This window comes from Ornithodoros turicata, chromosome 1 (assembly GCF_037126465.1).
Source record: "Ornithodoros turicata isolate Travis chromosome 1, ASM3712646v1, whole genome shotgun sequence".
NCBI lineage: Eukaryota > Metazoa > Arthropoda > Arachnida > Ixodida > Argasidae > Ornithodoros > Ornithodoros turicata.
Genome location: NC_088201.1, coordinates 165,925,781 through 165,944,652, shown reverse-complemented (window position 1 = coordinate 165,944,652; position 18,872 = coordinate 165,925,781). Strand labels below are relative to the sequence as shown.

The window sequence follows — 18,872 nt, the reverse complement described above, 5'->3', positions numbered from 1 at the left end:
GGGTAAAAAGGTCAAAACAGAGATAAGGTTCCATGTGTACTCTAGGTATTATGCCTGAGGTGCGTTTTGATCAGAAACAAGTTGAAAGAAGACTAAGGCATTTTTCATTTGAAACATCCGTTTTAACGAAGTTACCTTTACAACGAAGATTTTCCGCGGTCTCCTGAAGTTCGTTATAAAGGAGTTTGACTGTATTTGGGTGATCTCAAATCGAATCCCTTGGCTAGAGTCAGATGGTGGCCTGACGGCCCGGAGTTGTATTCAGAGATTGCAGAACTTGAAGAACGGAATCAAATTGAAGCGTACGTGTACTCATACCTGGATGGAAACATCAACACTTCTCCTGTTTCGCGTATAGATCTTGTGTACGTACATTTCCACAGGTGGTACAGATACACGGCATACCGTCAATTCGCAAGATGGGTCTGGAAAGACTTAGAAAGCACAAAAGAATAGTTACTCCAGCCTGTGCAGCAAATACGATTAGAGAAGCTTTTCCCACTGAGAGTGCCACAGGTTTCGAATAACCAAGGTACTAATTCAAGGTACTTCTTTCAACAATCTGTGCATGTTATTTACCTCCTCTATTTAAGATTATTTATAACGGTTACTGAGGCCATTCCCCCGGCCGGGTCATTCAGGAGATACTGTCTGGGGGTAGCGGTAGCCGAAGTGGAATATTGCCTCTACTGAGTGGCCATAATGGCCCAAGCACTCAGCACTGCCTCAGCTACCAGAACCTTCTCCCAAGTTGAGGCAAAGCCACGCACAGCCGTAGCGCGGGTGGCTCCAAACCACTTGTGCCCGGGTGTGTGGTGTCACAACGATCACTTGGCTTAAAGTATCTTCCTAAAACGAGATATACATGAGATACCTTCCTATGCTTACTACTTACGTCGACTGACGGCACTGACAGCCAAGTTCCCAATGGCTCAGCAATGAGGTTGCCATTTTCATTTTGGGCAGGTCATGTGGCACAGTGTGCAAACCTTGGTCCTGTGCGAGCAGTTGATGATGAATCCATGCAAGGAAAGAAATGGGTCGGTGCAGCAGGTGTGTCGCCCACCATCGAGCCGAACGAGGGAACGTGTCCCACACGTTAACACTTGCCTCTGCACTATACCCTAGTGCAGCTTCTGGAGAGTGAAAAGACTGCCCAAGGTTGACCCTTGCCACCAAAGAATGTGAAAAGAGGAAAAGGAGGAAAAGAAGGAGACCAAGGAAGAGAAAGTAATGAAAAGGGAGATGGCGACTCGCTGAATAATCCTGGCCGGCCCTTCCAGGACCACCCGTCTATGGGAAGCAGGGGCCAAAGCGGTGTGTTGCTTTCCCGGAGGGGCCCCGAAGGGTCCTAAACAACCTCCGGGTCCACTCAACCGCCAGGATCCCCCTTTCCCCAGACACGGGAAAGCGACGCACAGCTATACGTGGGGGTCTCCCTCCTGCGGCGACCCAACCGTGAGTGCAGGAGGGGGCTACTGCGGCTGCTGCCGGGCGATGGGGGCGCCGAGTTCCCGACGCCGGATGGACTCTGGAAGATGACGTTCTTTCGGATGTGTTTAAAGCAACGCAAGCAGGAACTGTGCACAAGCTTACAGAATCGCGTTTCAGGACTTACGTTCGGTTAGCATTTGAGTTGTCTACCCATAACGGCTGGGTAAGAAGAGGTTCACGTGTAGTGATTCCACCCCGAGCCCGAAGGAAGGCTCTGGACTTGCTCCATGCAGGCCACAGAGGTATCGTTGCTGCCAAGGCCTGCGCCAGAGCCTACACGTGGAGGCCAGGCATGGACTCTGAGACTGAGCGTCAGGTTCAAGACTGTGACATCTGCCAGGAAAACAGCAGGCTTCCGGTGAAGGCTCCTGTACCTCATTTCGAAGAAGCTTCTCGACCGTGGCAGGTTCTTCCCTTGGACTTTGCGGGACCGGTGGAAGGCCTCATGGCGCTTGTAGTGATGGACTCATTTACGAAGTGGCTTGAAGTGAGGAACGTGCACTCAGCTTCGTCGAAGACTGTAATCAGAGAACTGAGGTGGATCTTTTCCACCTCCAGTATCCCGGAAAAGATAGTTTCGGACAATGGTGCGCTTTTCGTTTCTGCTGAAATTAAGGACTTCTACAAGAGCGATGGTATTACTAGTGACTAGTGCACCATATCACCCGGCTACCAATGACCTGGCGGAGAGAATGATTGCCGAGGCAAAAACGGCGCTTCGGATGTATACTCAAGGGGCGATTGATTGCAGACTGCCCCGTTTTTTTTAAACAGCATTCAGCTGTCAGCGCCAGCACAGGGGAGACACCAGCTGTTCGGATGTTTGGACGAGAGTTTCCCTCGAGTCTGGACTTGATTCGTCTTAAAGGGAGAACAGCGTACGAAGACAGGGATTTGTCAAGAGCCAGAACATTGACACCGCAGCAGAGGGTCTGGATACGCAATTTTAATGGCATCCCGGCCTGGATACCAGGGAACCTTGTTGAGCGTCATGGGCTGCGATCATGGATTGTCGACACAGGAACAAGGCTGCAACGCAGACATCTCGACCGCATCAGATGGGCGGCAATGGAACCTGAGGTGGACCCTGCCCAGCAAGAAATCCACATATCTCCAGCCACAGCCTGGGGAGCTCTACAAAGACCAGATACGGTTGCAGACAAAGATTCCACGGATTCTTCCCGTATGGCCGTAATACCTACAAGGAATCGCGAAACAGTTCATGACCAACACACAAGACCTCGGAAGCCTCCAGGTTGGATGAGGGACTACGTTTTCACTTAGTAGGGGGAGATGTCATGTATTGTCATGTGTTAAGTTTCAGTTTCGTTTTCATTGTTCCATTGTATGGTCTACAACATCGCTGCCAGGGGGGATCGTTGTCGTAGTGTGAGTTATGGCGACATGTGAGGTGTGTATGTAGCGATGACTGAATGCTCAGTAAAATCCTTCATAATCTTATCGTGTACCTGGCATCCGTACCCCTGATCAATCGGAACACCACATTTTCAGGGTCTGAAACGAAAGTGTTCATAAAAAGTGTTATTGCAGATACATTGAACGAAATATTTAGAGATTAATAAACGTGTATGTTCTTTACATGTACTGTCTTGTGTTTCTTCTGTTACAGGTCGTGAAGGTTTTTCGGCTGGGTTTTTCTCCTTCACCTGATTGGCATCACAATTGGCACAATTCCCAGCACAATTGGCATTAATAAATATATTTCAACTTGTACTTTGTGTATGACTCCTCTTTGCATGTCTATGCATGCTATAAGCGCACGGACAACCCTCCACACACTCGCCGCCGTGAAGTCGGCCCAGACGGGATCGAACCAGGCACCGAGTCTGGACCAGACTCTATACTACTGACAAGAAATGGAAGGCATTCTCCCTGGATGTAAAATACACCACAAAGTTGAGTGATGTTGTCTTATAGTTTGAGGAGCCCGCAAGAATTTACATAACTCTTGCAGCACTGAAGTCTTTAGACACACATGCTGATGCAGAAGAGGATGACACCATAGAAAACCAAAGCCCGTTTTTTTTAAGGTGAGGGTGAAACTTATCTCATGAAACTGGGCAAGAGGTACAAGCATGTTGCGAGCGCATACACTTATACATATATTACATACACACATATTACATATACATATACTATACAGGGTGTCCCAGAAAACGTGTCATTGAATTATACTAAAAAAAACTACGCCACCTAGAATCATACGGTCAACAGCATTTATTCTTATTAGGTTTTTGCCACCTCCTAATGTGAATGTCATGTACAGACCAAGTTTAATTATGTAAATATTTGCGAACTGAACTCTGAAATTTGCCAACTAAATGTCAATTTTTTAGCCCACCAATATGAAGAGCGTGCCGAATTCACTCAAATTCATGATAATTGACAGTGATATTCACGAGCTATCCCATCGGGAAAAAATAGCCGAATATCATGCTTTTCGGGGCACCGGACCATAACGCGCGATGACTTTTTGAGCGCAATCGCTCTCAATGCGACGAAAGGAGGTTCCGAAGCCAGCCCACAGAGTGATAGTAGAAAAAGTAACAGTTCCTAAAATTGGGAGAGGGAAAGCATTATCCCAGCAAAAATCGTGATTAGCCATGCCTGTTTTCTCTCTTTCTGCAATGTCGGGTAGGGCTGGGTTTCCAACCTCCTTTCGTCGGACTGACAAAGATTGCGCTGAAAAATTGATCGTGCGCTATTCTGTGCGACCTCCGTAGAGCATGATGTTCGGCGATTTTTTCTGATAGAATAGTTCCTGAATATCCCTGTCAAGTATCATTAGACACGCTCTTCACATTGGTGGGGTAAAAAAGTGACATGTACTAGACAAATTTCCGACTTAAGCTCGCAAAAATTTACATAATTAAACTTACAATACACGACATTCACATGAGGAGGTGGCAAAAGCCCAGTAAGAACAAATGCCGTTGACCGCATGACCCTAGGTGGTGTACTTTTTTTATTATAATTCAATGACACGTTTTCTGGGACACCTTGTATATATGTATACACTTTCAGGGTCTGAAATGAAAGAATTTATAAAAAGGGTTATTGCAGATACATTGAACGAAATATTTGGAGGTTAATAAACATGTATATTCTTTACATGCACTGTCTTGTGTTTCTTCTGTTACAGGCCCTGAAGGTTTTTTCACAATTGGCGTTAATAAATATATTTCAACTTCGTTGACCGGGAGTTTGCATTCCTTGCTGTAACCCCTGATAGACTTGGTGGTGGTGACATGGTCGTTGAAGTTACCGTAAGTGCCCTTTTTCAGTGCAGTCACCTTCCCCTGCAGATGCAGTACTTGCGAAAAAAAATATAGGTTTCCACCACCGACGGTCATGCCAACCTGCTCTTAACGGAAAGGCATCAGTACTAGGTACAGGGGCAGTTGCACACCACACAGCGACAGTTTTGTCTGTCATTTTTGCTAGTGACAAAATCTCTGTTCAACGTATAGAGAATGATGACACTTCCTGGAGCAACATGGTTGGTCACTTAAAGTTGTTTTATAGTTACTGTCTGTCTCTTCCGGAGTCGGTTGACCGTCGACCGAGATCACAACACGGACCACAATAAGTGTGGACTCATCGTGGTAGGCCTCTGGAACACAAAATTGCGAAGGAAAACAGCAGTACGTGGTTTCTTGATCCCCCCATGATCGTACAAAGGCCAAAAACTGACGAGAACGCTGATGAACGAGGTGCCGCCATCGAGGGACTTCGATCTGCTCAATGCAGTTGTGCTCAACAGCAAAGGTATGACGCTGCATCAACCATCTGTCATGACAATACTTAGATATATACACGGATTATACTTTTTCTTCTTTTCTATTCGCAGAGTGACCTCCAATCCAGCTTGTCGTTAGTGTGGAACAAATCATATCGCTTTTATGGTACGCATTCAATGGCATCCATATTTTATTGTGTTTTAACATATGAGAGAGAGAGAGAGAGAAAAAAAAAAGCAAGACAATGCCTCCCAATTTCAATTTCAACTAATCGGGAGGGCAAATGGAAACACTCGGTGATGTGTTGGCTGCGATTTATGTCATCGACTAACTACCTCCCTGTGTTCTTGGTCTGCAAGAAGCTTGCGACCATGTTTTCTGGGACTGAATTTTCCGATACCATTTTTATTTGATTTTTTCGTACACCCATTGGGACGCCAATGTACTGACACATAAACCATATAGGACAGGATCAGAAATTTGTTTTTTTTAACAATGTTTTTATTTCCTACATTATCTCCCAACACATGACCTGAACTCAACTTTGTGGGATTACTTTATGTAACAGTTGTAATTTTCCTAACTTTAACTGCAACAATTTCTTACTGCGTTTCAATAGTACAGCTTTCTGACCTTTTGGTCCCTTGGTCCGCGGTCTTCTGAGCGTCTTGAGTTTCCGTCACCGGAACTATTGAGAATTAATTGAGTATGTAGAATTAATTACCCTGAGGGATTGGTGTAGTGGGTGTGGCCTTGGTTTTCATGACACTGGCCAGCATGCAAAATAAGAAAAAGAAATAAAGGAGAACCACACGCCAGCATGCGAAGAGATCTATCCTCTACCTCCTTTCTCCCCTACGCCCTCTTTCCCCCACTCCCTCCTCCATGTTACACGTTTCTTCACCATATATAAGGGGCTCACCACTTAAGCTATAGACATACATGCGCTCTGGTAAACCACGTCTTCCTCACCTGGTGACTCTCGTCGTTCCTCGCCGATACAGAGAGTGACTACGCATTTAATTTGTATTTTCCAATGCATAGTGCTCGGCCCATGCAACCTGCATAAGCTGAAATAAGTTATATACATGAAAAAGCGCCTGTCCATGCCCGCTCTGTGTTGGACTGTTCGCGCTCCTAGGTTATGACTTTTTAGCAGCTGTGCCAACCTTCTATCTCGTTGTAATAAGTTGGACGGACCCCCATTGTACCTGAAGGAGAATTTTTCTTTGCCCAAAAACTTTTACGGGGTTTGTAGGAAAGAATGAAGATGGAAATTGCCAGGAATATTACTTTTGTTCGCATGTAAGCTGGATACCTTTCCCCCTTCCGCAGATGTGTGCGTCAAGAAAGGATGTGTCTTTTGCGGAAGGAGAAAACTTGCACGTTCTTGTGAAAAGAAACAAAAAATATGAGACAGGAATGTTTACGGTGCACACATTATTATTTTTTATTTTTATTTTTTGCGGAGTACTAATTGTTCCGCTGTTCCATGTTGGCGCCTCCAACCAGTAGATCAAGACAGTGGACAAAGCCCAGCCGCTGAGACAGGAGCTGCAACTGAAGGACGGGACGACGGGATGCTGGTGCAAAGGGAGCAGGGCAGGGTCACAGTCCTCGCGTGGACTGAAGAACCCTGGGGCGTGGAGCCTCCGGGAGTGCGCGGGGACCCGTGGGCCAACCGGTTCCTCGATATTCGTCTGACACAGATGAGCCAAAGAGCGGCGGTGGGGCAAGAAGCGGAAGTCGTAACTGCACCATCGGGGCACGTACTCGAGACGTGTCCAACTTGTGGCGCCTTCGTCGTCAGCAAGGCTGTGTACATCCACACAAGGCAACACATCAAAGCACTGCTGGCGGCGGAGGAGGAAGCAGCTCCGCATGAGAAGAAAGTGCAAATATGTCAATATTTGTATGTATAATTGTTTGTATATTTGTAATTGTTTGAGCATGAATGTTATATGTTGTATATATGTATATAGATGGAACAAAATAAAGTTCACACCGCCGCAGCCAGAAACACAGACAAAAGGCACACACAAAACAGGACGAACTGCGAACTGCATTTTGTGTGTGCCTTTTGTCTGTGTTTCTGGCTGCGGCGGTGTGAACTTGACATGTACCGATTTCCCCAACTTCGGACCCTCAGTGAACAAAATAAAATTTGTCTGAAACATGCAAATAGTGCACGATGTGTATTTCCCTTGCCTTCGGCAATCGACTTTAGTATGGAGATAAGTATGCGGACAATAAAGCTGGATAAAGCAACAGGCGAGGGGGTTTCTGCGGCAAGCCACATTCATGATTGGCCACTCGGAACTCCCATAAGCAAGCAGGAAAAGACGGCACGTGCGTGTCTGGTGCCAAAGTGCAACTACGAATGGGCCCAATTTTTTTCCCTGATCATCATAAGAAGCATTTTGAATAACACAACCTCAATTAACAGACTTTAATCGGGACATCAATATGTGGAAGATATTTTGTATAAGACGTTTTATGGGGCACGGCAGAGCTTGTGACCAACTTACGTCTCTCCAGTAGGAGGTGACAAGCCTGACACCAAGAATTTGTGTCTCCGTGACTGAAAGAATCCTATAACAGGAAGAGGAAAACCACTTGGAACTGTTGAAGTCGAATATGAAAGGAAGAAGTTGTTGAGTCATTCTGCAAAGCTTCTGCCACAGAAAAGTGTCAGTACAGATAATGTTAGCACTGGCCCTTGGACAAAGAAGACAGAGGAGAAGGCAAACTCCAAGGCTGCAAAACACTTCTGGTGACATTCCCCCAAAAATGTTGTATTCATTTGCGCCCGGCCAAAAAGAAGGGGTCCCATATTACCTGAGGGGTCCCATATTCGAGTGTTCGTGGTGGGAGGCCCGGAGGCTCCACCGCCTCCCTATAGTGAAGCGCCTCCACCGAGCTATTTAGAGCAACACCAACAACAACTCTGTAGGGGTCGCGGGCAAGGGTTGGCGCCCAACACGCACGAACGAACGACCAGCAGCAACTTTTCGCCATCGCCGGTCGAGGACATGATGATGACACGGCAAGCGCTAAACCGAAGAAGCGCCCGCGCATAAATTAAAACATCTGCAAGTGACGTGTGCCGTGACGTCGAGCCCTACCCAATCACAGCCTGGGATTGCGTACATGTGGTTGTGACAGCAGCATGAACTTGTAATCCATTATTTGTACAAAATGATCCTTGTACGTGCATTTCTAAATGTTAAAATGTGCAGGAATAAAAAGTATACCCAATATATCACATCTTTGTCGTGCGTTGTAATTACTTCGACCCGCGCTAATCCGATTAGCGCGCGACGGAGAAGATTATTGCAGACGCTACTTTCGGAAACCGCGGTGCTTTGTTTTGGAGTTTGTGTCTGCAGTTTCTTGCGTTTCTCATACGTGATCGTTAGTGATCATACGTGATACGATAAGTGATCGTGCTGTGAACGCTCACTGTTAGCCGAGTATGCCTGGTTACGTCAGTCTCGTTCACTTCAAACAGATAATCATCAGACGTAGAGCAGATCACGTGAAAAGAATCATAAAGTATAGTTCTCCGTGTTATAAACACGCAATTTATAGACGACGGAGGTTTCGGTTTTTAGGCTAATACAGATGAACACTTCCAAGGAGGTCATGCTGTTCTTCTAACTATACTTTAGGTGGAACATCAAACTTGTTATGTTTTCCCTAGGGTGAACAACATGGAAAATGTAGCACACAAGTTCTTATTTGTCAGTTGAAGAATTAGGTAAAGACTCTTGCCGTCTAAGAGCGACTAAGGCCAAATAGTGCCAAGACACGTGATTTATTTTCCGTGCTGTGTTTGCATGTTCTATGCTGGTTTAAGACAAGAAGGGTCTTATGTGCCATTGGTTTAAAAAGAGCTGTGACTGTTTTTGTGACTACAGTGCTAAGAAAGAAAACATAGGTGTGTTGTTCTTTGTCTGTTCTGACTTGGCTTGTAGCCTGTCAACATGGAGAGTTTCAGCTGACGCTGTGTTGGCGGAGTGTTTCAGATTCTCTTGCTGCTGCCCGGCGGTTTCCCTTAGTTTGGCGAGCAGTACGGCTCGTTCCAAGGTCAGGTCGCTCTCTGTTTGCAACTTTGTGGACAGTTTTTTTTGTCTAGAATTTCTGACCACGATGCTATCCCGGAGAAGCTAGTCTTGAGCTACTCTAGGCTTGAGTCTAAAGTTGTTGCCCACATCGTTAGAACACTGGGTTTTGCCCCACTGCAGGCAGTGCTACATGGTGTGCAACGTGTGGGCAACTCGTCCTACACAAGCAAGGTGAGAGTTAGAGGAACAGGTTTCACAAAAAATCGCTCCTTAATGAAGGCAAATTGTGCAACTTTTGAACACCACCAGGCTTAGATAGTGGCCAATATAATGACCACAGAAAAGGAATTGGGACAATGTGGTAAGTGTTTACTTGAATAGTGTGAATGGATGGTATCAAAACCGAGAGAGAACTAATCCAGGGAAAATTGGATTGGATGGGATTGAGGTTTTACTGGCGCATGAGCATAATCCAGGGAAAAGCTACTGGCACGGACATACCAACAAACGAATTCCTGATGATGATGATAATTGAGGTCTTATGGGGCACTAGCAACCAAGCCTGTAGACCTCAAATGTGCTGCAATGGCATATTGTCACTACAAGCATGGGCACACATAAGAATATATGGTGGGCATCTCTCCGGCTGGGATGATCACGTACGTCAGCAAAGGATATGGAGGACGAGCATCAGACAAAGTCATTTTTTTTTATCAGAGTAGGACAAAGGCTTCCTCCTCGATTCGACGTGTGCAAACAACTTGATAACTGCGGTACTGCCTCCATTCCTTCAGCAGGAGAAACAGTTGACAGAACAAGAGGCATTGCTGACGAAGAACATAGCACCTGCTGGAGTTCATGTGGAAAGGGCCATTCAGAGAATGAAAATCATCAAGATCTTTGCCACAAACTTGCATGGCACATGGTCCCACTGGCACATGATACACTGAGGTGTAACCGGTATCCTCTCTCCATGAAGCAATACACTGGGTTCAGGGTGCACACCATGCTTGCTTGCAAAGCAAACACAGGCGCTTTTCTCAGTGGATCACTTTGATCCGTTCTCATCAGCCCATTTGGTCAAACGATTGATAGTAATCTGAATTTGCACACATTTGTTCACATATAGCAAGACTGCCTCACTGCATGTATTATTGTATGAAAGTGCAGATTATATTAATCGTTGCTGTCTTTGTTTCCAAATTATCAGAGCCTGCCCGTACAGTGCATGTGTTAGTGAATGAGATTTTGGTTGTTACTTATAATAGTTTCTCTTTGAGCTCATTGCTGTTGCAGTGAGTTGTCAGGTGTAGTAAGAAATGTGACAAATGTGGATTTTATGTTTTCTTTTAGATCCAAACGTCCTTAGGGGTCTGATTCAAGAATGTTTAGTGCATTTGCTACACATGCAATAAATATATATCTTTGTATTGTAGAAATGTGTACTGTCTTGTGCGTTTCTTCTATTTCAGATCATTGAAGCTTTTTCAGCTGGGTTTTTCTCCTTCACACAGACTGGCAACACAATTGACAATTCTCAATAAAACAAAGTTTAAAGTGCATCCCCTGTGTATGTCTGTTGTTTCCACGTCCAAAAGGGAGAAGGAAAGCCCCTGCAAGCGCATCCGCTCCTCCTTGGCGATGGGTGCACAAAATATCTTGGCTCTCAGTATCTTTTTAAATCAGGCATACGCGGAATATCTGTGGTTGTCGGAATCTTCCTCGGCCTACTACTATCAGAGGAAGAAGACAATAACAATGAAGAAGTAGCATAGGCCTCGAAAGGTGGGAAGTCATGTTTGAAGTCGTTAAGGGTATCAGCTCTTAGTCACCATGGTACATCAGAATGGAAATGTTCAATACCAGAAAATGATGTCAGATCTCAGATTGAATACTTTCGTGGGTTCTTCCACGGCCAGATCAGGTTGACTGTCACCGCAAAGCAATATCTATGCGGTGCAAAGACCCATGGTCATTTCACAAATGCAATGTCAGAGAATCTTTCCGTTTGTCCGATCAAAACGATTTATAACACAAAAACACCATTCACAATCAAATGATTTCTCTGTCAGCAGACACTTGTGAAAAGTGATTTCGCCACCCTTTCCCCATCGAGTTATGTTCCCACGGGATACATGGCTTTGTGGCATGCCCACTTTGCATGACAACGATCACTCTAATCACTCCAACTGACCGCACTGTTTTGCTCACACCAAGCAGATGATCTGCTGACTGCAGCACCAGCACAAGCCGTGATGACACACACTCACGCAAATTGGTTTATGAGCCGCATGGTAGGACCTTCTAATCTCTCTTTTTCTGTTGGAAAGAATAAAGGGGATTATTTTCACTACACTCAATGATCCTTACACCATGTGAAACGGAACCGGCTTCGAACCTTTACTGTTTTACTCCAGAGCTGAACCACTTTGAGCTAAAATGGAAAACCTTTCTGTTCAACACCCTGGTTTGCGGGGTCCTCCCTCATACGCGCGTTGAAGGATACTGCCTCAATTCAATTCAATTCAATTTTATTAGTAGTATTTGCAATACATAGTACACAGTGGGGGCCCCGTAGCATAGCTAGAGGTGGGGCCTCCCGGAAACAATCTGAATATCATATCATATGTGGCGACAACATCAGAACAAGGTATCCAATATAACGATGTACTGTCACAGTATGGGACAAAGCACAATACGCACAAAAGAAAAAGAAGAACAAACAAATTAAATAAATATAAGAAATAAAAACAACAGAGATTCAGCAAAATTGTGACGTTTATGAAGGCGAACAGCGTAGGCGAAAAAACCCATGGGAGAAAAAAAGACAAATAGTTGAAAAAGCGTGCATGAAAAGAATGTGTATGAATATGAGTAACTAATTCATGAAATGGTTCCTTAAGATGATCCGAAAACGATGGAACGAACATACTGACTTTAGGTTATCGGGGCAAGGCGTTCCATAGTTTGGCAGCAACGAAGGTGAATGTTTGCTTCCCGTAGTTGGTTGTTGTGCGTGGCAGGAGAAAATTACCGGAGCGAGGTGATCTAGATGGAACGACTACTGCAAGACACTGATTGTTGAAGACACCTGACAAATGCTTGTACAGAAGCAGTAGAACGCGGAAATGAAACAGCTGCATGAGTGGCAAAATACGCAGTGATATGAAGAGGTGGCGACTGCTGCATACTGTGGGAGTGAATGTAATGATGCGAATAGCTCTTCTTTGTAAGCGACGAGAGACGAGAGATATATGTGGATCCCCATGATGTGATGCAGTAAGAGAGGTGGGAATGTATGAAAGCGTAATATAATGACACAAGTGTATGGAGTGGAAAAAAATATTTGACCTTAGATAACGCATGAAGGCCGTAAGCCGCACGACGACATATGTTTGAGATGTGTAATGTGAACTTGAAATGGGTATTTAACGTTACTCCCAGGAACGTTACCTCGCCAGTAGGTAAAAGAGAGCTACCATTTAGCGTTAAAGTTGGCAGCAGCGGTAGTATCCTCTGAGGGCTATGGAAGAGAATGAATTCAGTTTTTTTTATTATTAATAGTTAGCTTGTTGGTGCGGCACCAGTCAACAACATTAGTAAGGTCCTCATTTAGTTTAGCCTGCAATGAATTAATGTCATTTTCAGCTAAGAAGATGGTGGTGTCATCAGCGTATAAAATGCACTGTGAGTGAATGGTGGAGCTAGGTAAGTCATTAACATATAGTAAAAACAGTAGGGGACCTAGAATAGAGCCCTGGGGAACACATCTATTAGTCGTTACGGGTGAAGACAACTCATCATTAATTGTAACCACCTGCGAGCGATTGGACAGATAGTGAGATATAAGTGTGTAAGCAGGACCACAAATGCCATAGCTATTTAATTTAGACAAAAGAATGGTATGGTCAATAGTGTCGAATGCCTTGCTTAAATCGATGAGAACAGCTGCGGTCACTTGGCCCGAGTCAATTGCACCTCTGATCTTGTTAGTAAGTTCAAGTACAGCATATTCAGTGGACGAGTGGCGTCTAAACCCAAACTGGCTCGGCGTGAGCAGATTGAACTTCTCAATGTAATTATTGAGACGAATCACAAGAAGTTTCTCGAAGACCTTGCTAAAAAATGGCAGGATGGCAATGGGACGATAGTTATCGATAAGGGTAGGCTTGCCTTTTTTGTAGACTGGTGTAATCCTAGCAAGTTTTAAAGGAGTAGGGAAAGTGCCGGTCTTAAACATGAGGTTAAAAATGTGTGCTAATACGGGAGCAAGAGTGTGCTTTACAAGTTTGATTTGACTTGAGCAAATACCATCAAGACCAGGAGCGGTATTACGCAGATCTGATATCACGTTTGCTACCTCCTCAGGGGACGTGGGTCGCAAGTAGAAAGAATGATGACGCCTACTCAGAGGTACAAATGGCGAAGTTGCGCAAGTCTGACTGGGTCTTGTAGCGAAATGGATACTGAAAGCAGTGGCGATTTCACTGTCACCTTTTAAAAGATTTTCACCCGAGGACATTTCTGGGGGGAAAGCATGTGCCTTATTTCTGCCTAGAAAATTGTTGATGACCCTCCAACTTTTCCTGGGGTCGCTTTTATATTTTTCAATTTCACCAAAGTAATATTCCCTTTTAGCGACCCTAAGAGTGGTTAAACTATTTGAAAAATTCTTGTATCGATTCTTAAGGTTATTGTCATGAGGGTATCTTTTTAACTTCTTGTAGAGATTATTCCTCCTACGAATGGAATTGAGGAGGCCAGTGGTTACCCACGGGTTCACGGGACTACTAAACCTCCCACCGCACCTTTTATATGTTGTGCACCGAGCGCATACCTCGCACACCGAGCCTCATATCGGCCTTGGGGACCGCAAGTCCCCAAGGTCAAGGGAGGACCCCAGGAGAACAAGGGACGCACGGGAAAAACAATGGGACACAAGGACAATCAGGCTGTGACAGGCGACGTGTGTAGTTGTGTGCGACTCTGACAGCAAAGATTATAACCAATGTAATACCCTAGTTACACTAGCGCTCTCAACCACGGTTGAGTCGACCACGGTTGAACTCAACCGCGGTTGAGAGTGTTACACTGCAGCGCCAACCGTGGTTGACACGTCAACTGTGGTCGACTTTCATCTGAGCTCTTCGCCATCAGTTGACCGACTGAACTGACAGACAAGATGGCTGCCTCCAATGCTGCGTCTGCGTCGTCGGCCGATTTTGCGATGAACCAAACGAAAAAGAAGCGTTTCGTCTGGTCGGATGCAATGACCAGGCAGCTCCTAAACTTGTGGGAAGACAGTCTAGGTGCTTTGAGAAGCCAAAAAAGGAATGCTGTGATTTATGACCGGATCGCGTCAGCCATAACCGAGGGTTGCCACGGTGCAACCTTCATAGGTAAGCAATCAGGATGAAGATAAGAGAGCCTGACGAAAGAATACAAGTAGGGGTGCTTTTCATTTAATTGCACTTATTTACCTTCTTCTCTATTTGGCGTTCTTAGCGCATTCTTGCTTCTACTGACCAACTGTCGCACTGTTGTATGTTCAGTATTGAATTACAAAGCCCGTTTTTGTAAATGCAGGGCACTAGCGAGGTGCGGAACTGGTTCGGCAGCAATAACGTGGCCATATTTCCGCAAAATTCATGGCTTTTTAGGGACACTTCCCGTCAATGACCAGCTGACCTAGGGACAATTCCCGTCAATGACCGCAATTTTCAGCTGTCGCTGAAATTCGTGTTATGTGGCTGTAACCGTCTTGTAATTTTTGTACCTGCAGCATCTTTTTCTTTTTGGATCAATCAGATAAGTGTTGATACCGTCTTTGCTCTTATGTGGCCAGGCAGGCATCCCGTGAAAGAGCGTGTGTAGCCACTAAAGGAACTAGCTAGAAATAGCAGGCTACATAATGCTTTCTGCCATGTTTTGTCCTATTTTCTAGTCACAGTGAGTCAGTCATTGAAGGCAGCGCTGCAGCACCAACAATCTCTCGTTGGAAGAAAGGAATAATGTGGCCTTCAACACCCCGCTGCCAATACAACATTCATCAGTCAAAACACAAGACGCCTGCTTGGCAGCAAAGTCAATCCAGTTTTAGACTCCCTTTTTTACTGTAGACTTTGGCCAATGGTTTACTATTAATAAATGTTCACGCTGAGTCAGTCTTTAGTGGCAGTCTTTTTGTCAGCATGTGATATCTTGTCATTTTGTACGTTTGCCTTCTCTCGCTTCTGGGACAGTCTTACAACGGAGCGTTTTTAGTTTTGATGACCCTGTTGCTTTATTTCTTTCAAATATACGCAGACTGGCCACTAAATAACAAGACCGAATGCACAGTGGTCGTTCTACTTTTTGGCTTGGGAAATGCACATAAAAATGAGTGGCAGAGAACCCTCCGGAAGCACCTGACATTTCTGGGGATCCCGTCTGATCAACTGACACTGTGTTACCAGAGGCCGATGAGAAGGGAGCTTAGTGACGTTGCTGTGGTCATGGCTAATGTAAAAAATGTAAAGTGCGACCACACAAAGATTGCCGTCTGTGTTAATGAACGGCTTAGGCAAGTCTGCACACAACAAAATGAATCCAAAAGTACAAAAGAGAACACGAAGAAGCACTCCGTGTCATTTGTTTTTGTCTTCTCTTTTTCTTTTTTTTTTTCTCTGGCAGAGGCTCTTTTTTTTTTTTCTCTGGAATAATAACAATCTGTTCCGACACATCAACGCACGCATCAAATATGAACACAATGAACTCACCGCAATAGAGTCACAATTACCGCGGGAATTGAATGTACATTTCGCCGCAAGACATAATCGAACGGTTGAGGGGAAACCTTGCTCCTCGCTTGACCGATCCTTCCACCCCAATTCTCCGGAGCAACTGGCGAAAACTGGTTTTCGCGGCAAAGGGAGAGGGCGCTTCTTGTTTTAGATCATGAATCACCTCCACCAAGATGTATGTAATAAATCTGTTTAATTTTGACTTTAATATATGACTTCCATTTGAGACGATTTTGCTGGAGCTACCGATTGGTCTTGTATGTACTAACATATGACCAAGTTTAGTTATTACTAATTGCATGTATCTTTTTAGCAACTAGAGAAGAACGAGCACATCACCAGGAATGTGAGTAAAAGTTACAGGATACGATTATGATAATAAATGAGATTCTCTTTCAGATGGTTGGTCCACCACCACCACAGTGTATGTATTATTGGAGTTGATATTATTGTTGCTATAACGTCATTGTGATGATATTGAATTGTATATTTTCCAGATTATCCCATATGGCCAGAATATTGTATGTATTATTGAAAATAGAATATGATATTAAATGAGATTCTCTTTCAGACGCTTGGGGTCCACCAGCATCATGTATGTATTAGTGGAGTTGATATTATTGTTGCTATAATGGCAATGTGATGATGAAATGTATGTTTTCCAGATTATCCTGTGTGGCCACAATATTGTATGTATTATTCAGTGCGAATATAGTGTCATATAAAGATAAGTCGTCTTTCAGGTCGCTGGTGTGGGGGTCTGTAAGTGACCAATAGGTAAGCAATTTGACGAATGTTGATTTTATGTTTTCTTTCAGAATCTAGGGACTGGATATAATGAATTTTGTATATTATCCCCATGTACTGTCTTGTGTTTTTGTTTCATCTATTACAGGTCATGAAGGTTTTTCGGCTGGGTTTTTCTCCTTCACCTGATTGGCATCACAATTGGCACAATTCCCAGAACTATTGGCTTTACAACTGGCAACTTGATTGGCATTAATAAATATATTTTGACTTGTACTTTTTGTGTATGACCCTTTTTTGCATGTCTCTGCATGTTATAATCGCGCGGACAAGCCTCCACACACGCGCCGCACAGGGAAAAAAACGCGCAGGGACTCGCCGCGCTGGGAAAAATACGCGCAGGGCTCAGGGCAGGGGGTGCTGTAGTTTAGGTATGCCTGTATTTAACACAAGTCGTATACTACTCGTGCTGGCTTGCAAAGCAAACACAGGCGGTTTTCTCAGTGAATAACTTCGATCCGTTCTCATCTGCTCATTTGGTCAAACGATTGATAGTAATCTGAATTTGCCGTTCACATATAGCAAGACCGCATCACTGCATGTATTATTGTATGAAAGTGCAGATTATATTAATCGTTGCTGTCTGTTTTCAAATTATCAAAGCCTGCCTGAATGAAAATCATCAAGATCTTTGCCACAGACTTGCATGGCACATGGTCCCATTGGCAGATGATACACTGAGGTGTAACCGGTATCCTCTCTCCATGAAGCAATACACTGGGGTCATGATGCACACCATGCTTGCTTGCAAAGCAAACACTCGGTGGATAACTTCGATCCGTTCTCATCTGCCCATTTGGTCAAATGATTGATAGTAATCTGAATTTGCCGTTCACATATAGCAAGACCGCCTCACTGCATGTATTATTGTATGAAAGTGCAGATTATATTAATGGTTGCTGTCTTTGTTTTCAAATTATCAAAGCCTGCCCAAAGCCTGCCTGAATGAAAATCATCAAGATCTTTGCCACAGACTTGCATGGCACATGATCCCATTGGCAGATGATACACTGAGGTGTAACCGGTATCCTCCCTCCATGAAGCAATACACTGGGTTCAGGATGCACACCATGCTTGCTTGCAAAGCAAACACTCTGTGGATAACTTCGATCCGTTCTCATCTGCTCATTTGGTCAAACGATTGATAGTAATCTGAATTTGCCGTTCACATATAGCAAGACTGCATCACTGCATGTATTATTGTATGGAAGTGCAGATTATATTAATCGTTGCCGTCTTTGTTTTCGAATTATCAAAGCCTGCCCCTACAGTGTATGTATTAGTGAATGAGATTTTGGTTGTTACTTATAATCGTTTCTCCTTGAGCTCATTGCTGCTGCAGTGAGTTATCAGGTGTAGTAAGAAATGTGACAAATGTGGATTTTATGTTTTCTTTCAGATCCAAACATCATTAGGGGTCTGATTCAAGAATGTTTAGTAGATTTGTTACACATACAATAAATATATATTTTTGTATTGTAGAAATGTGTACTGTCTTGTGTGTTTCTTCTATTTCAGATCATTGAAGTTTTTTTCAGCTGGGTTTTTCTCCTTCACACAGATTGGAAACACAGTTGACAATTCTCAATAAAACAAAGTTTAGAGTGCATCCTATGTGTATGTCTGTTGTTTCCACGTCCAAAAGCGAGAAGGAAAGCCCCTTCATGCGCATCCGCTCCTCCTTGGCGATGGGTGCACAAAATATCTTGGCTCTCAGTATCTTTCTAAATCAGGCATGCACGGAATATCTGTGGTTGTCGGAATCTTCCTCGTCCTACTACTATCAGAGGAAGACGACGATAACAATGAAGAAGTAGCAATCGGCCTCGAAAGGCGGCAAGTCATGTTTCAAGTCGTTAAGGGTATCGGCTCTTAGCCCTTTGTTGCCCAAGGCTACTTATTGTGGATGTTTTCTAAATTCGTTTTTCGGAGAGAAAATCAGCACAGGAACCCCAAAATCC

The 18,872-nt window shown here is 44.3% G+C and overlaps 1 protein-coding gene across 1 annotated transcript; it reads left to right on the top strand.

Annotated features, from left to right (window-relative positions):
• Positions 1-702: 702 nt before the first annotated feature.
• On the top strand, positions 703-2,146 carry LOC135389006 (uncharacterized protein K02A2.6-like). Its single transcript, XM_064618914.1, has 2 exons — positions 703-808; positions 1,728-2,146. The coding sequence occupies exons 1-2, from the start codon at positions 703-705 to the stop codon at positions 2,144-2,146; spliced, it is 525 nt and encodes a 174-aa protein (XP_064474984.1).
• The last annotated feature ends 16,726 nt before the right edge of the window (positions 2,147-18,872 follow it).